Here is a 23,006-nt window from a genome sequence, read left to right on the forward strand (position 1 = left end):
TTTAGAAAGCTGGCAGTCTCTGAGGTAAAGAAATCCTTCAGATGTAGAATGGAACTGAGGGAAGCTGCTGACTTTATGAGAAATCAAGACACAATACTTCAAGACCAAAAGAATGAAAAATTAGAAGAAAATGTGAAACAACTCATTGAAAAAACAACTGATCTGGAAAACAGATTCAGGAAAGATAATTTAAAAATTATTGGCATACCTGAAAGTCATGATCAGGAAAATTGCCCAGATATCCTAGAAGCAGAGGGCAAAATAGAAACTGAGAGAGCCCACTGATCTCCCCCAGGAAAGAGATCCAAAAAAAAAAAACCAACCCCCAGGAATATTATAGCCAAGTTCCAGAACTCCTAAGTCAAAGAGAAAATATTACAAGCAGTCAGAAGGACACAATTCAGATATTATGGAGCTGCAGCCAGGATCATACAGGACTTAGCAGCAACTACATTGGAAGCTCATAGGGCTTGGAATATAATATTCCAGAAGGCAAGAGCTCAGAATACAACCAATAATCAGCTACCCAGCAAAACTGACCGTCCTCTTCCAGAGAAAAAGATGGACTTTCAATGAACCAGGGTTCCTGTTGAAATGGCCAGAGATGAACAGAAAGTTTGATCTTCAATCTTCAAATACAGGACTCAGGTGAAGCATAGAGTGGTGAAGGGTAAAATATGAGGGATTTAATGATGATGAACTGCATGTATTCCTGCATAGGAAAATAATAATGATAATACTCATGAGAAACTTCTCATTTAATAGAGCAGGTAGGAGCTTTTATAGATTGAAGCAGAGGAGAGAGCTGAATTTGAAGATAAAATATATTGTAAAAATGAAATGGCTAAAAGGGAAATGTAATGGGAGTAAGAGAAAGGAAAGGTGGAATAGGCTAAAATATTTCATATAATAAGATTTTTTTTTATTGCAAAGAGCTATTGCGGGGGCGGAGCCAAGATTGGATCTTGTTTTAGGCGCTCTCTCAAAAATCTTCGAAACTAAGGACTCTAATTAAATTTTCAAGAGACAGAACCCACAGAGAGACCCAGGGAGGCAGTTCTCCTACTCAAGGTAACCTGGAAAAGAGCAGAAAGGCTCTGCTCCCCAGGGTCAGAGGGGTGGCCCGCCAGAGTGAAAGGGACTTGATGATGAAATGCATGTATTCCTGCATAGAAAAATGACACTGATAATACTCATATGAACCTTCTCAGTTAATAGAGCAGGTAGAGGGAGCTTTTATAGTTAAAGCACAGGAAAAAGCTGAATTTGAAGATAAAATAGGGTGTAAAAATGGAGTGAATAGAAAAAAGGGAAATGTAATGGGAGAAAGAAAAAAGGAGAGGGGTAATAGGCCAAGATATTTCATATAATAAGATTTTTCTTTATTACATTGAGCTATTGCAATGATATGGAAGGGGGGAGGCAAGGGGGAATGAGGGAACCTTTGCTCTCATCAGAGGTGGCTAGGAGAGGAAACAGCAAATATACTCAATGGGGTATAGACATCTGGAGTAAGAAGGGGGGACAGGGAAGGGGTGGGGATGTGAATGAAGGAGGAGAGGATGGACCATGGGGGGAGAGTGGTCAGATATAACACATTTTCTTTTTTTTACATCTTGCAAGGGGCTGGGATTGGATGCCCTGTCCGGGACCATAGGGCCAGGTGGATGCTGGGCCTAAGGGGTGGTATTGGGGCTCGGGGCCTCTTGGCCCCAGGGCCAGGGATCTGTCAGCTGCCCCACTCAGCTACACTACAGCAGAGTCAGTGAAAGGAGAGAGAAAATATAGTACATGGTAGTGGAGAAATATGAAAAGAGGGAGTTGTGATCAGCAGTGGCAATGGTGGAAAAAATATGGAAGTAACTTCTGTGATGGACTTATAAAGAATGTGATCCACCTGCGATATAGTTGGTTGTGTTGGAACACAGACTGAAGCAAATTATTTTATTATTTTATTTTGGTGGGGGGTTACAGGGAAATGGGGCTGGGTGGCCTGCCTGGGCCACATAGCAGGGTGATTGTTGGGTGTCTGAGGCTGGATTCGGACTCGGGTGTTCCTGGATCAAGGGCCAGTGCTCAGTCCGCCACCCAGCTGCCCCTACTATTATTACTATTTTATGTCTTTTTTTTTCTTCTTTTTTTGGTTTATGCAGGGCAGTGTGGTTGGGGTGTCTTGCATGTCAGACAGCTGGGTGATTGTTGGGTGTACAGGGCCGGATATGGGCTTGGGTGCTCCTGGCTCCAGGGCTGGTGCTCCGGCCACTGCACCACCTGGCCATACAATTATTACTATTATTTTTTTTTTTTTTTAATTTTAATTTTTTTTCTCTCCCCTTTATCGCTCAAGTGAGTCTAGTTTTTGGGGGGAGGAGGTATTTTGTTTACTCTTAAACAAGAATGTTTATAAAAAAATTGTACAAAAAGATAATTAATTTTAAAAAGTAAGAAAAAAAACAATGAGCTATTGCAATTACATGGAAGTGGGGGAAGGCAAATGAGGGAACTTTTGCTCTCATCAGAGGTGGCTCGGAGAGGAAGCTGCATTGAGTATATATGGGGTATAGATATGTAGAGTAAGGAGAGAAGGGGGGATGGGGGAGGGGAGGAACCTGAGTGATGGAGGAGAGGGTGGACCATGGGGAAGAGAGGTCAGATATAACACATTTTCTTTTTTACTTCTTGTAAGGGGCTGGGATTGGATGGCCTGTCAGTGACCACAGGGCCAGGTGGTTGCTGGGCCTAAGGGGTGGGTGGTATTTGGGTTGGCAATGCAGCACATTTTTTTTTTTTTGCAAGGCAAATGGGGTTAAGTGGCTTGCCCAAGGCCACACAGCTAATAATTGTTAAGTGTCTGAGATCAGATTTGAACCCAGGTACTCCTGACTCCAGGGTTGGTGCTTTATCCGCTTCACCACCTAGCCACCCCTACCCTACAGCACATTTAAGAGAAGGGACAGTGAAAGGAGAGAGAAAATAGAGTATATGGTAGTGGGGAATTAGGATTGGAGGGAGTTGGAATCAGCAATGGCAGTGGTGGAAAAATATGGAAGTAACTTTTGTGATGGACTTACCATAAAGAATGTGATCTACCTGCGACAGAACTGGAGGTGTTGGAACACAGACTGAAGCACATTTTTATTATTTGGGGAGCAAATGGGGATGGGTGGCTTGCCCGGGGCCGCACAGCTGGTTGTTGGTTGGGTGTCTGGTGCTGGATTTGGACCTGCATGCTCCTGACTCTGGGACTGGTGCTCTGTCCCCTATGCCACCTGGCCACTCTTACTCTTATTATTATCATTATTATCATTATTATTATTATTATTATTATTATTATTATTATTATTTTATTTTTATTTTGGGTTGGGTTTGGGGAGGGGGAGTTTCCAGGGCAGTGGGGTTGGGATGGCTTGCCCGGGATCTCACAGCTGGGTAATTGTTGGTCGTGTGGGGCCAGATTTGGGCTTGGGTGCTGCTGGCTGCAGGGCAAGTGCTCCATCCACTGTACCCCCTGGCTGTCCTTATTATTATTATTATTATTATTATTATTATTATTATTATTATTATTATTATTAATATTTTTTCCCTCTTTAATGCTCATGAGCGTCTAAATTTGGGGGGTATTATGTTTACTCTTAAACAAGAGTATTTTAGTAATGTATGAAAATGCATCATTTGTACAAAAATATAAATAAAAATTTTAAAAAGTTTTGTTTTAAATAACATTTAATATTTAAAATAAGAGCATATTTCCTTTTAATTCTTTTTATAGATTGATATTCTGCTTGTGATTATTTATTTGAGATTCAAACATGAGGTAAAGATGAGTAATAAAGCATGCTTTTAAAAAGTCTTCAAGGACCAGTTTTATTTTTATACTCTTAAGAAATTTATGAAGCTTGAATAATGGATGGTTTTTTTCTGTATTCTTCATAAGCTTGTTCATCATTCATTATATCTAGATCTTGAAGTTATAACTGGCATCCCAGCTGAAGTACCACATATCAGAGAAGGTGTGACCCGAGAAGGAAGACATCTCTGTTTCCAGTTATTAAGCCCATCAGGAACAGCAATTTCAACCCTTAGCTATATAAGCAGGACCAACCAACTTGCTGCAGGTTTTTCTGATGGCTGTCTGGCCCTTTGGAACATGAAGACTTTGAAAAGAGAGTGAGTATAATCAATAGAACAGTCTTCAATTATTGCTGATTTGAGTTTTTTTTAATAAATATTAAAATATAACAAAAATTAACTTTAAATCATGATTTATATCACTAGGCAGGGAAACAGGATCATTCAATTTATTTTTTGTGTGTGTGTAAAATAACTGGTAGTTTCCTAAATGAAATGACAGATTTGTTTATCAAGGCATACCAAGTCCCAAATTTATTGAGCAAAAGGAAAACAACAGTGAAATTCTTGGATATTAGCAGAGCAAGTTTGGTGAAACTTTTCTAATACAATCATTCAAAATAAAATTCAGAGTTGGGCAGTACTTTCTTATTTCTAACTGTTTAATGATGCTTTTTAAAAATGTATAATATCACTATCATTTTCTAGTACCACTTCAACATTAGAACATAGACCCTTTTAATAAATAGTACAATTAAGTAAATCAAACTTTTGAGTAGATGTTGTGAATTATGATTCAGTCCATGCCTGAAGTTAGCTATCTTTTATGAGAATGTGGTATGAGAAATAAAATTCTTGTTTGTTGTACCATAACTCAATGAAAGTAGTATAAACTGACACTTTTGTCACTTGTGCAAGTTCTAGGGGAGAAATTTCTTTTAAGTCTAATAGAAATCTTCAGACAAGTTAAACACATTGGTTGGGGAGGGAATAGTATAACCATTCTAAAGGTAAGGATATTTTTAAATTTTTGGTATTATTGTAATGGTTTGGAAAATTAGATTTATGTTTCATGGTATTTTTGTGAATAGTGGTGCTTTGTAAGCTTTTTCACTTACATTTTTGCCTTAGTTTGAGCAGTAACAGAAAAGAAGCATAAGAAGGAGAAAAAGAATCTTTTAATTCACTCTTCTCAGATTGCTGGATTATTTTTTATTTCATAAATTTTCAAAAATTTGACTTGAATCTTTACCGCTAGTAATCATCTACTTTAAAACAAAAGTAGAAAATTGCCCCACAGATTTAGAGAACAGAACCATTTCTGTTCTTTCCTATCCCCCATAATATGAAAAATGTTTTGTTAATTAGTCTGGTGGAGGCCTGATCAGTACAAATTTCTAGCAGATAGTTAAGAGCTATCACTATATATAATGGGGGGATTTATTTAGTACTACTTAGAATAGCTTACATCCAAGAGTAGTAGAGGGAAAATTCAGTCAGGAAAGAGTTGATTGTTTTTGTGTTTATTCTGTAAAAGAAAGTCACTCTGACTTCCAAGAAATGGGTAAATCAATCAGGAAAAAAATTGATTCAACTTCTGTGTTAATTCTTTTGAAAAATGATCTTTAAGCAACTTGAACCTGCTTATATTATTGTCTCACAAAAGCCTACTGCTTTTTTTGTCCTACCTTTTTTCAGCTCCACTATTGTCTTGTATTCTCTTTTCTAAATATTCTCTCTCACTTGGTGCCCTCATCACCTCTTTATCAACTGAACATAGACTGGATATGTTGTCATTCACTTCATGACCCACTGCCTATTGGACACTCTTTAGGTATCTCAAACTTAACATACTCACAAGAAAAGTCATTATTATCTTTTTGAACAAAACACCCCCTTCAGAAACCGTTTCAGTCAAGGAAATCTTCTATTGATATAACTTGAGTATTTTCTTGGCTCCTTACTCTGCTTCATCATAGTTATCACCCATCTACAAAATCCTAGTAATTCCCTGTTACCTTTACAATCAAATATAATATCTATTAACTCCTTCATTGTCTTTAGCCTTCTCATGTCTTTATCATTATATTTAAATATAACATTGATGACACCTTATAAAATTTCAGTAATAGACTTTTTTGAATTTTCATTATTGTTGACTATCCTCTAATTCACTGGAACTTTGTTTCTTGTTTTTTGGGATGCTATCCTCTCCCACTTTTTAAAAATATTTTACCTTGATGTGTGTTTCACTCACCTATTTTCTATATAGGCTTCTACATGGTCATAGACGCTTTGCTCTTCTCTTTGTAATAGTTCCACTGAATTGTTGATGTGCTTACATGGTTTCAGTTTCTGCCTGTACTTGGATGACTCCCAGTTCTTCATTTCAAGCCCTGACTTCTCACCTCTGACAGTCCCGTATCTCTCACTGTTTAAAGGATATTTTCCCCTAATAGAGTCCATAGAATATCTCCGTTTAAATGTCAGTGTGCTGCCTTAAGCTCAGAGTATAATGTAAGTAGAATGTAAGCTCCTTGAGGGCTGGGACTGTCTCCCTTCCATATTTGTATCCCCAGTGCCTTGCAGTTAATAACTGTTTAATCAAATTTTACTAACAGCATTATGCTTGGTTAATGGATTAAAGATCTGTGTTGAGTTATCAAAAATGCAGATTTCTAGTCTGTGTGGAAAATAATTCAACTTTTAATGTACTGTTTTTAGCACATTTTTAGCTTTAAAAATATAAATCCATTATTTGAGTATTGACACTAATTCTAACTTTGGAATTTAACTGCAGTAATCCAGAATGAGCACTTACTAAAACAGTTGAGAATGATTTTCTTTAAAAAATATTTAGAGACAGTTTGGAATAGGGAGCAGAGGACCAGTCTTGGAATCAGGAAGACCTGAGTCAAGTACCACCTCTGACATACATATACTGCTTCTTTGACCTTGAGCAACTAATACTCTCTTAAAGATCCCAGATTAACTCTTTTTTTAAAAGAAAATTTATTTAATTAAGGCAATGAAGTTAAGTGATTTGCCCAAGGTCACATACAGGTAGGCAAATATTAAGTGTGTGAGGCCGGATTTGATCTCAGGTCCTGACTCCAGGGCTGGTGCTCTATCCACTGTGCCACCTAGCTGCTCCCAGGTTAACTCTTAGGCAGAGTGACAGATGTTGATCTTTATCAGTAGAATGGTTGTCTACTACTGTAAAATCCTATGTCCTGAATCCTGGTCCCAAATTTCAGCACTAATGAATCTTCATGGAATAAGAGATGTTCTGTGACTGATAGCTAGAAATGTAATTGATTTTGAAAACTAATCACATTTCAGATATCATGTTTGATGAACCCCTTTATCCTTTCTCAAAATCTACAACCTTTATTACCTATCACTTCTATACCTCTTAATGAAAACATGGAAGAAATTTCTGAAAAGTATGTCTGTCTATAAAATATAAAATATATATACATTGTATATTAATAATTGATGTCTGTAGTATTTTTAAGGAATTGTTATCTCCTTAAATATATTTTAAATTAATGAAGGATTAATTTTATACTAAGTGTGTTTTTAATGCTCTTTGGTTAGTTTTTTTGAAAATTAGTTACAAGATTACCAAACAGAAAATCCTTGATCATGCTAGTGTTAATGTTTACATAACCATTACTTTCTATTACATGAATCCTTAGTTTGTGACATTTAATATCTATTCCAGCTTCAACATTCTATTGAATCAGTCTACTTGATCTCATATAAGATCATTATATGCTTATAGCATCAGGTTTTTTAAAGTAACATTTTGGCACCCAAAGAATGTATACTGTTTTTGTTTATATAATATTGCTTGATTCTGTAGAATCAGCCATTTTATCAGCTAGAAGATATTGTGACATTTAATTTAATTCATCTTTGAGGTAGCTGGATTACAAATGTTATTTAAAATTTAACGGAAATCCTAGAAACTTCTTGGCTTATGCCTTTCAGCACTCAACTGTTTCAGTAGTATCCTTGTATGATTCTCTTAATGTTATTTTTGTTCTTGTATTTAATATCTATAAAGTCCCACAATAACTTGCCAACAATGAGTATTGAAATGGAGAGGGGTTGTTCTGTTGAAGCTTCAATGCATGCTATTGAGGATAGATCTATGGTTAAAGAAATTAGGATAATGAAATGAAACATGACATGACATCTTTTTTTCAGATGATTTTAAAGAATTGGAAAACTTTATAAAATATGTAGTTTATTTATATTCTATTTTGCCTTTATAGGTATTATGCTCAATTAGAAGGAGGGAGAGTACCTGTTTATGCTGTTACTTTCCAAGAACCTGAAAATGATCCTCGAAATTGCTGCTACTTATGGGCTGTTCAGTCTACACAGGATAGGTAAGTAAAGTATATATGTGAGCTTCTATGAAAATGAAATACTTATAAGTGAAAAACATTGCTTCTCAATATTTTTCTCATTGTTATTTCTGGATTTCATTTTTATGAATTACTATCTGTGTAAAAGGCTTTATTACATAAAAAGGCAGTTGAAAAATCAAATTATGCATTTCAGGTATATGTTTCTCACATTTATATATAGTGTTTTACTATATTCTAAAAGCATTTTTCTCACAGCAACTCTGAGATGTAGATACAATGGATGTTATTATCAATAAACATATGCCTACTTGTGTACTAGGTCCTCTGCTAAGTTCTGGGAATACAAAGAAGTAGGAAAAAAGCAACTTCTTTAAGGAATTCATGATCTGAAGCATATTATGCAAACAACTATGTATAAACAAGTTACATATCAAATTAACTGAAGGTAATCCCAAAGAGAAGGCTAGAAAAGGCTTTTTGAAGAAAGTGGAACTTTAACTGAGATGTGAAAGAAACTAGGGAAACTATAAGGCTATAGTGTGGATAAAGTTAGTGAAGATGTTCAGGGTCCCTTTCAGGTAATCTTTGCTTAATTAAAACCACTAGCTTTATTCTTTTGCCTGAGGAAAAGAATTCTAATCATAGGGTATCTCAGGCACGGAAAACAAAATAAGGCTAAGATCACTGAATTGTATAGTATGTATAGTATGCAAGAAGTGGTCAGGTTATGAAGGACTTTTTAAGATGCCAATAGGATTTCACATTTAAAAGAAGGAATATTAAAAGAATTTGATGCCTCCTATATGCCAGAATCTTTGTTTATTTTGATGACAATCCTGGGAAGTAGGTGTTATTATTAACTCCATTTTACAGTTGAGGAAACAAACAGGTTAAGTAACTTTCCCAATGTTTCAAACTAATGAATCTCAGCCTAGATTTGACCTTGTCTTTTAGACTATATCCATCACTTTTTTCATTGTACTACTTAGGTGCCTCTAAATATTGGTGATTTGGAGCATTTTTTCCACATGACTCTTGATAGCAAAGGGACCTGGTAATAATGCAGTAGATAAAGTATTGAATTGGAATTCCAGTTCAGTCTCAGATATGTTTTAGCTGTGTGACCCTGGACAAATCTTTTATCAGCTTTAGTTTCTTCATCTATAAAATGAGAATAGTTTTATTGGTTAGTATCCAAGAGTTGTGAGGATCAAGAGTTAACATGTGAAATTTGCTTTCCATACTTTATAATATTTCTCTATAAACAAGAAGAAATTCTTAATTTTATGGAATAGATCAACGAAGACCAAAAATTGATAACATGTATACCACTGTATAAAAATACAGTATGTGATCCCTTATGCCTTTCATCATTAAACTCTCTTGATTATCTCTTTAATCTTTCCTTTTGTCTTCCTTTCTTGTTCTTCAAGACATATAATCATTTTTCCCTTTTAATTTGAAAAGCATTACTGAATGGATATGGAAAACAATTGTGCCCCCTTATCTTCTTAAATTTACAAAAAATCATCATTAATGATACAGAATTTAATTGAGAGATTCCAGTGCTTTAGGTATATGCCCCCTCTCAAGTCTAGCAAAAAGGTCACATTTTCAAAATATTTCTAAATGTAAATCTGGAATTCTAAAGAGAGATCAGTTAGAATCTACCAATATTGGTATCTACTTCATAGAGAGGAGGTATAAAGATAAGCTCCTTGAGAAATCTCCACATTTAACAAATCAAGAAAATAACCATGAGAACTGGTAAAGAAGTCAAAAGAATGATAAGAGAGGGAGGAATGTGTTGTCTAAAGCCTAGAGAAAAAAGTTTCCAATAGGGAAATTGTTGTGCCATTTTAGAAGATATTCCAGAGAGCATAAGGATTTAATTGGATTTGTTGATCTGAGACTTTATGAGGTTTCTAAGGAATATTCAGTAGAGTGGTAAAAGAAGCTATTTGAAAGAGATTGAAACAAGAATGAGGAAATGGAGATTAGTTATTGACAATTATTTAAAGAAGTTTTATTATATGGAATAGTGGATAAATGACCTAGATCATGAGAAATCTTTTTTTTTCCCCCTCAGACCCAGTTTGTGGAGATCTTACATGTTTTCAGGCAAAAAGAAAAGAACTAGAGGAAAGAGGGAAAATTTTAAAAATGTAACAGGGGCGTGGCTAGGTGGCGTAGTGGATAAAGCACCAGCCTTGGAGTCAGGAGTACCTGGGTTCAAATCCAGTCTCAAACACTTAATAATTACCTAGCTGAGTGGCCTTGGGCAAGCCACTTAACCCCATTTGCCTTGCAAAAACCTAAAAAAAAAATGTAACAGGGAAGGGATGGATGATCAGTGGAACATCAGTGTAGCAGGAGGCTATGAAATAAAGGGCATGGGTAGGGGACTTAGTGAATGGTAAAAATAGCTTTGGTCACAAAAGAAGAAAATTAAAGGTGACGGTGAAATTTTTTGAGGAACTCCTAAGGGAGTTGCTATTAGATACTTTTAATCTGAGAGAACCATATGGTAAAAAATAATTATAAAGATACAAGTGATGTTTGAATCAGAGACTAGGGATCTGTTGTCAGAGAGTAGTGTTTTAAGAGAACACAATTCATATAGACCTCCCTCCCTCTTAACTTGCCAGTGGGAAAACCAAGGAACCAAGAGGTGAGATTTGTTATGATGATGTTTATCCTTCCTTCTGGAAGAAGACCATGACATCAGGGAGTTGATGCCATGATAAGCCCCTGATTAGATTTGAGTGAGAGGGTGCTGTGCTAAGTTATTAGCCTCACTTTCTCTCCAAAGTCATTCAGATACAGTGGCCAGATGAATCAAGAGGATTGGAAATGGCCCTGGATTCTAGGGCAGTCAGAGTTAAGTGACTTGTCCAAGATCACACAGTTAATAAATGTCAAGTGTCTGAGGTTGGATTTGAACTCCCATCCTATTGACTGTACCGCACTATCTAGCTGCCTTTGAGATTTGTTCAGATCACAGAGGAAGTAAGTAAAAGAGCCCAAGATTAGACCCTGGGGGAACAGCCCCAGAATAGGGGCTCAGCAAGAGTGTAGTCATTATAATCAGGTCCAGTAGGTAAGGAGTTAAAGAATGAGGTCATTGGGGACGGCTAGGTGTTGCAGTGGATAGAGCACCAGCCTGGAGTCAGGAGTACCTGAGTTCAAATCCAGCCTCAGACTTAATAATTACCTAGCTGTGTAGTCTTGGGCAAGCCACTTAACCCCATTGCTTTGCAAAAACTAAAAAAAAAAAAAAAAAGAATGAGGTCATTGGAGTTGAAGTTGAGGATTTAAGAGTTTTTAGTGGAGTTAAGGACTCTGTGCTAGGCACTATTTTAGGTATTGAGGTTTTAAGAACAAATAGTCCTTCCAGAGAGTGTATATTCTAATGGGAAAAAGAGACATTTCCACAAAATCAGTATAATGCCTAGTAATTGGCTAGAGATGACTTTGATGGGAGGTGAGAAGGAGGGACTATTAACACTACCTGTGGGGATTGGGAAAGGCATGATTCAAGGAATCCAGTGATATTTTTCACATAGATTTCTAGAAAAGTTGACCCAATTCACAGCCCTACTATTAATATTTTTTCTTTCCAACATTATCTTCATTTTTTTATAATTGCCAACTTGAATGGTGAGATATAAAACAATTTAAATCTTTTATTAATTATTTGATCAGTCTTTCTTGTCATTTTGGGTAATTTACTTCTAAAAAATTTTCTTGTCCTTTAATCACTTAGATACTGGGAAATAACTAGATGAATGAAATAGCATTCAGTATATGAACCACATGTTGTAATAAGTGTTGGAAATACAAATAAAGAAAAATTGAGGCATTCTTTTCTCAAAGACTTTAGTTGTAGGGTAGCACACAAAGGAAAGTATATTTGTAAGACAGATGAAAAGACCTGGACTATCTTGTGGTACAGTGACAGGGCAAGTGACTTAAATGACTAGGGGCTTGTGAAGGTCTTACTTATAAGTCTCATATTTTTGTCATTTCTTTATCTATCTCAGATATCAGACTTCATTCTGAGGTAGCTAAGGAAAATTTTTTTTCTTTCAGAACATTTTCTCTTATTTTAGCTATATTAATTTTATTTTTATTAAGAACTTTTCTGGTGGGCTTTCATAGATGAGACACAGGAGAGAGCAGAATTTGAAAATATATGGTAAAAAATGGAGTCAGTGGGTGAAAGGGAAATGTACTGGGAGTAAGAGAAAGGAGAGTTAAAAATAGGCTAAGATATTTCATATAAAAGATATTTCATGTAGCTTTTGCAATGGTATGGAAGTGGGGAAGGCAAGGGAGAATGAGGGAGCATTCGTTCTCATTGGAAATGGCTCAGAGAGGAGATAGCATACACACTCAATAGGGTATAGACATCCAGAAGAAAAAGGAGTGAAGGGGAACAGGGCGGGGGTTGTGGGTGATAGAGGAAAGGGTAGTTCTTAGGAGAGGATAGACAGATAGAACACATTTTCTTTTTTTACTGTTTGCAAGGTGCTGGGATTAGGTGGCCTGTCTGGGACCATGGGGCTAGGTGGTTGCTGGATCTCTGGGGTGGGATGTAGGCTTGGGGCCTCTTGGCCCCAGAGTTGGTGTTCTGTCCACTGCATCACTCGGCTGCCTCACAGCACATTTTTGAAGAGGGACAGAGTGAAAGGAGGGAGAAAATATAATAGGTGGAGGAGGAATGGATGGAGGGAATCAGCAACAGCAACTGTGGAAAAATGTGGAAGTAACTTCTATGATGGACTTATGAGAAAGATAATGGTCCACCCAAGACAGATCTGATGGTATCAGTATACAGACTGAAACACATTTTTTTCTCTTTCTTTTACTTTATTTCTCATGAGGTTTTTATTTTTTTGTTGGGGATGGGGTATTATGTTTACTCTTAAGCGAGAATATTTTAGTAATGTGTAAATAAATTAAAGAAAATTAAAAAACAAGTCAAAAAAAGAAAGAAATTTCCTGGGGGTAACTAGGTAACATAGATTCTAGAATAAGGAGGATCTGAAATAAAATCTGACCTCATAACACTTGATAGATATGTATCCATGGGCAAGTCATTTAATCCGATTTGCCTCAAGAAAATTTTCTTTTTAACTGTAGTTGTGAAAACTATCTTTTGTTCTCCTAATCTTCTTTAAAAAAGCAAAGTTGCCTTTTGCATTTTGATCACATACTCATTATTGAGTTTATTGTGGAATATGATGTTAGATACTAATCTAGATTAATTTTCCTCACACTTTTCCAGCTTTCTAAATGTGTTTGGAATACTGTTTTTTCCACTAGTTTATATTAGAGTTTCTCTAACACTGGTCTTTGACATCTTGCTTATCTAATTTCTTTTGCTGATCTAGTCTTCTGTTTTTAACTATCCTAACATTTTAGTTGTCTTTATTGTAAGTTTGAAATAATGATGTCCAAACTTTCACATAGTATTTAAGTTTGGGTGCATCATAATTTTATATATGATTAAAAACAACTTGTTTCTTATTGATGGGTATCCTTCAGCTATCTTTTACTCTAAAGGCCTTATGTTATACCATAAATAAGATTTGGAGAAAAAGGAAATCCCCACTCTTTTGCTTTCTACATTTGTGAACTTGGCATGTCATTTAAGGTCTGTGCTTCTTCAGTTCCCTCATCTGTAAACTAACTGGGCTAGGCTAGTTGAATATTTTGGTACCTTTATGGTCTACATCTATATCCTGTAATTCTCAGAATCTATTCTATGGTAACTCTTATTTCCATTTCCCTTTTTTTTTTTAGTATAACCAGTAATTTAAAGTCCGTTGTTGTTGTTGTTTTCAAGGCAATGAGATTAAGCAGCTTGCCCAAGGTCCCACAGGACCAGTGCTCTATCCACTGCACCACCTAGTCACCCCAGTCCTTTGTTTTATAATACATTTCCTTGTACCTTTTTACATCCCTTTTTTGGAGTTTAAGAAATAATTTAGGTTATTTGAAGAATTGTAATGTTATAATAATTAATATTGGCACATTACAGTTTTTGGAACTTACGTGAACCATTCTTATATACTCTGTTTATGTTAAAATGAATGACTTGTGCTCAAAATATGTGGGTTATAGGCTTCATCATCCTTTTAGGTGGTATAAACACTTTTCATGTTAAAAAAAATAATAAATACTTTAACTGGCACAAATGTTTTCTTAGTGAATAAGTTGTGCTATGGAATAAATATAGCACCCCTTTTACCTTTAATTCTGGAATGTTTACTTGAGAAATAGTTGTTTTCCCTCCTGAGTTAGATGATAATATTTGAACATCAAAAAACTGTGTTGGGGGGGATGCTGAATTTTACTTCCTAATTTATGTCCTTATGTTCAAGATAATGCTGTTAAGTGTTCATTTAGTAGTAACTAAAAGGACTCATTAACTGGCTGAATTAATAATTTGTTGGGAATAATAATAACTTTCTAAAGGGAACTTTGAATTCTCCAGGAAATTTTAGAGTTCTGTAGCTGTCTCAGTGAATACTTAGGGGAAAAGACTGATATAATTTTTTTACTATTTTTTTGTGTCCTTGAAGTAAGATATTTATAAAAAAAATTATCTTCCTAAGCTACCTTCTCTTTAAAGCAAACAGTTTTTAGCGTAAGTTTTAATTTGCAATTATTTTTAAAACAAATTTTATAACTGCCTATTGATTTATTCTAAAAAATAAATGTGACTGAAACTGCATTAAAATATTGTTATATTTGTACAACGAGGTAAATAATTATGCATATACATTCAATTGTCATATTTTTGAAAGTTACCAGATTAAACTAACTTTTTTGGCAAACCAGTATTAGGTTTATTTGTTCATTATAAATACACAATTTAGGATGGTTCTTTGTGAACATATTATATCAACAGTAGTAGAAGCATTTAATCTATGAACATGTAGTGTGCTCATAGATAAATTTTTATGTTTCAGTGAGGGAGATGTTTTGAGTTTGCACCTGCTTCAGCTGGCCTTTGGTGATAGAAAGTGCTTGGCTTCAGGACAAATCCTATATGAGGTAAAAAAAATCATGAAAACATTTTATTTATTTGAAGTATCACTGTTCTAAATATTTTTACATTTTCCATTGAAAAATTAATGTCATGTAAAATAAATACTTGTTGAGTGACTGTCGTATCCACTAGAGGGCTAAGAGCAATGGGCTGGGAGTCAGGAGACTGAGGTTCCAATCTTATTTAACCACTCACTAGATGTGTGGCCTTGGGCAAATAATATGTTTTCCAGTTTTATTTGCCTATGTTAGGAGTCAGGTAGCTAGCTCATTTTAAAAATTTTGGTTTCCTTCTAGGTCTGAGATAACTTTGAGTCTATATTTCTCATCACAAGATGTGCATTGTTGACTTTTCAAGTTTTAGTATAAAGGATTGCTTAACAGATAGACACTCATCTTTTTCTGGATGATTTATTTCTGAGAATGAGGAAGAATGCTAATGCTAATCTATCTTATTTTATCTGCCTCTTTGGAAAAAGTCAGTAAGTAAGTTATTTCATAATTCATCCTGGTGGACATGATCTATAACCGCCTTTTAGCTAAATGACAATTGTATCCTTCCTCTACCTCAGCCTCAAACAGTGGGGATCTCTCAGAGGAACCTTCAGTCTGTGAATCCAGGCCTTTGCTGCCACAAATATTCCCCTCCAATTCCAGGGAGTGTCCAGCTCTAAGGAATGAGGATAAAAAAAAAATCCTTGTATCTTCCCATCACCCAGATTCTGACTAGATTGGAAGATACTGTAATAATCATTTAGACTTTGTAAACCCTATATTAAACTTTTATTTTGGCAGTGCAGGATTAAGCAAGTCCTGCCTCTTTTTTTTTTTCAGGTTTTTTCAAGGCAATGGGGTTAAGTGGCTTGCCCAAGGCCACACAGCTAGGTAATTAGAAAGTGTCTGAGGCCGGATTTGAACTCAGGTACCCCTGACTCCAGGGCCGGTGCTCTATTCACTGTGCCACCTAGCTGTCCCCCTGCCTTTTTTTCTGGTAAGTTTGTAAATTTCTTCCATGTGGCCCAGCTCCTCAAACTCCCTAAAGAGATCTTCTACTTTAATCATAATTATGACTATATTTATCTCAGTATACTTTTATAAAGTTTTTTAAACCAGTTTTTTAGTAATGGTTTTATTATTCATTTTGTCAAGTGTCATATATATATAAATCACTTTTGTACTTAAGGCAAATTCTTTTTCATAGTGTGGCAGTTTTTTCCCCCAGTAATTTAGATGTTATTCCCTAGAGTATTAGTTGTGAGATGGATTTGCTTGTGATTTTGAAGACCAGTTAAGCCATAATAATTTATGTGATTATGTGTTTCAGGGATTAGAATACTGTGAAGAGAGATACAGCCTAGATCTTACAGGCGGTATATCTCCTTTGAGAGGTCAGACTAGCAACACTAAACTCTTGGGATGCCAGAGCATAGAGAAATTTCGAAGCCACATCGATAGAGAGGAAGGCATGAATGAAGGTTTGTAAAATGTCATTATAAGAGATTGATGACTGATAGATGAATTGTAAAATTCTTCTGGAAATTAAATATTATGAGAACCAAGGAGTCTGTTGATCTATTCTAATCCCAAGCCATACAAGAGAAAATGTCACTTTAGAATGTAACCAGATCAGTGCTTTCATTGAAGAACTAGCAATTTCAGTTCTGCAATTTAAGTGTTATTAGTGAGTTTATCTAAGTCAGGACTGTCCAACCTTACTTTTAAAAGTTTTTATTGAAATAGATGATATATTTTGATTTGCTGTTTTAGTGAGAGCTCTGTAGTAACTTGGCTTTCATTTACTAAAGCATTTAGTAAGCCCACAGGGGGCCTCATAAAATCACCCTGCTGGCTGCATTTTGTCCAGCCCTGATCTAGTACACTGCTTGGTTAAATGATTTATTTGAGGGTTTGCTCAGCAAGTATGTGTCCAAAGTTGGAATCAAACCAAAGTTTTCCTGATTCTTAAGGCCAGTTCAAGTGTAAAATAGTCAGACCAAGGTTTTCACAAAGCTATTGTGGGAGAAATGTGGAAAATGGATTGGGGGAGGAAGAGAATTACTAATAATTACTAATTAATAATTACTAATAATAAACACTGTTTAATGAGAATTGTTAAAAATTACTCTGTGTGTATGTAAAATATATTGCTTTCCTCCCCAGTTCTGTCTCCTGACACCAGTGTTTCAGTCTTTACCTGGCAGGTGAATACATATGGACAAGGAAAACCATCTACATATTTAGGTCTTTTTGATATAAATCGTTGGTATCATGCACAAATGCCAGATTCTTTAAGGTAGGACTACTTTTTAACATTGCCTTAATTTTGTTTTGTGGTCATCAGGTCAGTAAATTTCTATTCTCCTACCTCCCACTACACTCTTCCATTTTCATTTTTAAGGCCAGGAGAATTTCTTCACAATTGCTCCTATTTTGCACTGTGGTCATTGGATTCTGTAGTGAGTAAGACTTCTCCAGATAGCATCTTGGATATCTTGGTACATGAAAGAAGTTTGAATCGAGGTGTTCCTCCATCATACCCACCTCCTGAGCAGTATTTTAATCCCAGTACTTACAATTTTGGTATGTATTTTGTTAATAACTGCTTGTTGAAAAGTCAGTACTGAGTTTAAAAATAGAAAGTGTGCTTTATTTTACTAATGAGAAGTGAGAAATTTTCTGGAAAAATTCTCTTAAAAACATTGTTTATGAATCATTAAATCACGATAAAGAGTCAGAGTTAAGGTGCAACCTAAATATACTGTTATGATGTATACATTTTATATAGATTTAATGATTATTACTCTTTATCATCTTAACTGTAGGGGAGATTTTTCTGATAATTGACTTTATATTTGTATAGAACAATGGATTTAGAGCTATAGAGCTACTCTCATTTTACAGTTGAGGATAGTAAGACCCAACAAGTTTAGGTAACTTGTATTTTCATATGTATAATCCATAATATACTTTTTTAAATATGTTTTTAATACATTTTTTGGTACTTTACCAAGTTTATTCTAAAAAAGTTGAATTTTATTATCATCAAATTTTATTAAAACTTTAAAATGGCTTTTTTTTTTTCTTTTTAGATGCTACTTGCTTGTTAAACTCAGGAGTTGTTCATTTAACTTGCACTGGCTTCCAGAAGGAGGTAAGTAAATGTTTAGTGCTAAATATTGAGAAATGAGCTTAATATTTCTTACAGTTATGTCATCCATTACATAGATTGTACACATTTATATAGTGCTCTAAGATTTACAGTAGTGTAGCCCATGGGGCAGGTCATGTGAATATTATTTGAATTTAGGGCCAAGTGACTTGCCCATATTTGTATTTATTTCTTCCAATTTCAGATGCTATCTACTCTTTTTGGGGAGCGGGGTTTGCAAGGTAATGGGGGTTAAGTGACTTACCCAAGGCCACACAGCTAAGTAAGTATTACGTCTCTGAGGTCAAATTTGAACTCAGGTCCTCCTAATTCTGGGACTGAGGTTCTATCCATTGCTTCACCTAACTTTCCCTCTTCTTATTGGTTTTTTTTAGATGCCATCTACTCTTAACATCACCATTGCTATCCCAAATAGAAACTACACTGAGTATAATCAGGGTTTTAGTTTGAAGGCATTCTGCTTTATTTAAAATTTCTTTTTATTAATATCTTTTTATTTTTACATAATATTACTCTCTGTTCCCTTTCCCAAAAAAGAAAGACTTAGAAAAAACCCCAGGGAGTGGCTAGGTGGCTCATTGGATAGAGCACCGGCCCTGGATTCAGGAGTACTTGAGTTCAAATCTGGCCTTAGACACTTAGGAATTTGCCTAGCTGTATGGTCTTGGGCAAGCCACTTAACCCCATTGCCTTGCAAAATAAAAAAAAAATTTTTTTAAACTTAATTAGACATTTTAATTTGTCCAACAAAAATGTTCTGTATTCATTGCCATTTGTACTTTTTATTCTTTTTTTAATGAGAAATATAAAATGTTTTGCTTAACCAACTTTTAATTTTTTTTTCAAAGGGAGAGCATTTTATTTGCATCAGTCCCCACAATATCAGTTGAAATCTTACCTTTCCTGTCCCCTGCCACCTCACTTCAACCTGACCCCTTTGGCTACATGATCTAGGTGTATTTATTAAGGAAATGACTGCCTTCTTTCCTCTCAAAGGGAGGTAAAGAGGAGAGCTTTTCTATTTTCATAGCTCTGTGCCTCTGGGACCTGACTTTTTTTTTTTAATTTAATTTTTATTTTTTATTTTTAAAATTTTTTTAAGGAGACTTTATTTTGAGTTTTATAATTTTTCCCATAATTTTGCTTCCCTTCCCCCACCTGGACAGAAGGCAGTCTGTTAGTCTTTACATTGTTTCCATGGCATACACTGATCTATGTTGAATGTGATGAGAGAGAAATCATATCCTGAAGGAAGAAAATTACATAAGATAACAGGTTTCTTCCCCCCCCCCCCCCCCCCCCCCCCCCCCCACCACCAAGTTAAAGGTAGCCCTATTTCAAATCCTTCTAGGGAGGTAGCAATCTTAGACCTTTGATTTGGTCGTGTCTATCCGACTCTGAACAGCTCCTCGGGTCATATCCACAGCCAAGTGAGAAGGTTATAGCTGATACTAAGGAACTTGTATCTTCCAAAGTGACTGGTGCCAAGGATGCAGTTTCCAATACAGTTTTGGGGGCCAAGGATATAGTCTCCAGTGCAGTTTTGGGTGCCAAAGATGCTATGACCAACAGAGTGACTGAGACTGTGGATATGACCCAAGCTGTTCAGAGTCGGGTAGACATGACCAAATCAGTGGTGACCAGCAGTGTCAACACAGTGATGGGCTCCAAAGTAGGACAAATGGTCCTCAGTGGCGTGCATTACTGTGTTAGGAAAATCTGAAGAATGGGTAGACAACTATCTACCCATGACAGATGAAGAGCTTGCTAAGATTGCTACCTCCCTAGGAGGATTTGACATGACCTCTGTTGAGCAACAAAAGGAACAACAGGGTTATTTTGTTCGCCTGGGTTCCCTATCCTCTAAGCTCCACCAACGGGCCTATCAGCACTCTTTGGGCAAACTTAGGCAGACTAAGCAAAACACCCAAGAGGCCCTCCTACAGCTCTCCCAGGCCATCAGCTTGATTGAAAATATAAAGCAGGGCTGTGTTCAGAAATTGCTTGATGGACAAGATAAACTCCACCAAATGTGGCTAACCTGGAACCAGAAGGAACATAAGGAGTTTTGTGATGCTGCCCAGGGTGCTGCTAAACCTGAGCAGGTTGAGTCTCGTACCCTCACCATGTTTCGGGATGTTACCCAGCAGCTTCAGGGTAACTGCTTACAGCTTGTGTCCAGCATCCAAGGCCTTCCTAGCAACATCCAGGACAAAGTGAAGCAGGCGCACATCCAAGTTGAAGAGCTTCAGGCCACCTTTTCAGGAGCTCAGTCCTTCCAGAACCTCTCCAGTAGTGTCCTCACCCAGAGTAGAGAAAGGGTCGACAAAGTCAGAGTCCCTGGATGAGATGGTTGAATATGTCGTTCACAACACACCCCTCACATGGCTTGTAGGACCCTTTTTTTCCATCTGACCAGACCTCCAGTGAGTCAGAGAAAACTCCAGAGAAGATGGAGACCAACTAGAGACCCAATTGATAGCATTTTAAGCCTGTTTCTGAGATTCTTTGTCAGAGAACTAGATTTATCTTTAAAACCTAACCTAATGGGGCGGCTAGGTGGCACAGTGGACAGAGCACTGGCCCTGGAGTCAGGAGTAGCTGAGTTCAAATCTGGCCTTAGACACTTAATAATTACCTAGCTGTGTGATCTTGGGCAAGTCACTAAACCCCATTGCCTTGCAAAAAGAAAATCTAAAAATAAAAGAAAAGAAAAACCACGGTACTTTTAATAGTATATATTGTGTAATTAAAATGAAAACTGCTGATTCAAAAAAAAAACCTAACCTAACCTAAAACCTTAGCAAGTGTTCCTGATCATTCTTAAAGAAACCAGGGGATTAAGACCAGAGCTACCTATTAGCTCATCTCAGTCTTGGTTCTAGTTAATGGTGATAGGGGAAATGGATCTTCCACTCCCATTCCCAGAGTCAGGATGTTAAACAATAAGTAGGATTGTAGCCTCTGTAGACCTTCATCCCTGAGTAACTGAGATGTATCTAAACCAATAACCCATACTTGTCTTTGTATGAACCCTTCCCTACTCCTTATAGAAAATATATTTTGCTAATTGAATCAGGTGTTGTAGACTAGTAATAACATTTCCATTGTAGTAGGAGGTGAGCTCCCCAGTTTTTGGTGGGGAGAAAAGGGGGGGGGACATAATAACATTTTTCTTTCTCTGACAACTCCTCCAGTGTTATAGGAAAACTGTTTTTTGTAAGCTCTATTATGCCTCAAATAAATCTTACCTGCATTTGAAAAAAAATATTTTGGTTTTGACTAATGGAAGATTCAATCACTTCAACTATTTGGTTATTGGCTATAATGCCAATTCAGTGGAAGAAATAATCCAGTTTAAGAAGAAAGAATTCCCTATTTAACAATAACCTACCAGACAAACTAGGAAACACCCTTTCAGAAAATTAGTTTTAGACCAAAATCTTCCAACATATGTCACAGTAAACTTAATAAATAGATAACCTAAATATTATCGAAAAGCATGATACCCTTATAAATTACAGTTCACTGTTATGACTGGAGGAAAATTGTTAACTAAAGCACCTCAGAAGCCATCTAGTTAGTAATAGGAAGTTATCAAAAAAGATTATTCTGAATTATGAGATTGAAATGCTTTTGCCAGAACAATATCTTTATTCAGGATAAGAGAATCTGTTGATGGGGCAAAATTTTTTCTATCTATTTTTGATAAGGAATTGATGTTTTTAATCCTATAACTGACTGAAAAATGTAGAGAATATAGGGACCTACACTGCATATTTTTTGAAAATTTTTACTCTTGAAGAAGACTCTTCATTAAAATATCTTTCATGCATACATGATTCAGAAATGTAACAAACTGCAGAAAGCATATGACTAGAAAAAATAGACTTGGTCATACACTATCAATGAAATGTCAAGAGAACAGGAGTTCTCTAACATAAATTTATTGAAATGAATGATTGCACCACAAAGCAAGGCATAAATGGGATTGACATCATTGGATTTTCTCATCAATCAAAACAGATGATTTGTCAACCTTGATGGACTCAGTCGTTCCATCAGAGAGATAGGGACAATTTGGGGCTCTCTGCAATGGAGAATACTATCTGTATCCAGAGAAACAACTGTGGAGTTTGAACAAAGACCAAGGACTATTACCTTAAATTTAGGGGGAAAAATTGATATCTTATTGTCTGATCTTGCTATCTCTTATACTTTGTTTCTCCCTTAAGGATATGATATCTCTCCTACCACATTCAATTTGGATCAGTGTATACCATGGAAACAATGTAAAGCCTGACAGATTGCCTTCTGTGGGGAGTGGGGGAGGGAAGTAAGATTTGAGGGGAAATTGTAAAACTCAAAATAAATAAAATCTTTAATTAAAAAAATAAAGAGAAAAGAAAAATGATTTGGAGAATTATATTCAATATGGAAAACAATTTTAACTCAAGTAGTTGTTATAATGGTTAATTTATCTATTGGATTACTTAAAATTATTGCTAATTACTTAATTTGAATGATTACTGATTATAAAATCATTT

The 23,006-nt window shown here is 35.9% G+C and overlaps 1 protein-coding gene and 1 pseudogene across 1 annotated transcript in view; both read left to right on the plus strand.

Moving 5' to 3' along the window:
* Positions 1 to 23,006, plus strand: part of AHCTF1 (AT-hook containing transcription factor 1) — a 111,602-nt gene that overhangs the window by 34,098 nt on the left and 54,498 nt on the right. The window contains exons 5-11 of the mRNA XM_074220911.1: positions 3,960 to 4,167; positions 8,133 to 8,249; positions 15,212 to 15,296; positions 16,615 to 16,765; positions 17,451 to 17,583; positions 17,689 to 17,870; positions 18,380 to 18,441. Coding sequence (XP_074077012.1) covers positions 3,960 to 4,167; positions 8,133 to 8,249; positions 15,212 to 15,296; positions 16,615 to 16,765; positions 17,451 to 17,583; positions 17,689 to 17,870; positions 18,380 to 18,441 — 938 coding nt within the window. The remainder of the gene's footprint in view (positions 1 to 3,959; positions 4,168 to 8,132; positions 8,250 to 15,211; positions 15,297 to 16,614; positions 16,766 to 17,450; positions 17,584 to 17,688; positions 17,871 to 18,379; positions 18,442 to 23,006) is intronic.
* Positions 18,563 to 23,004, plus strand: LOC141510850 (perilipin-3 pseudogene; annotated as a pseudogene).

This window comes from Macrotis lagotis, chromosome 2, assembly GCF_037893015.1.
Source record: "Macrotis lagotis isolate mMagLag1 chromosome 2, bilby.v1.9.chrom.fasta, whole genome shotgun sequence".
In the NCBI taxonomy this organism is placed as follows: Eukaryota; Metazoa; Chordata; class Mammalia; order Peramelemorphia; family Peramelidae; genus Macrotis; species Macrotis lagotis.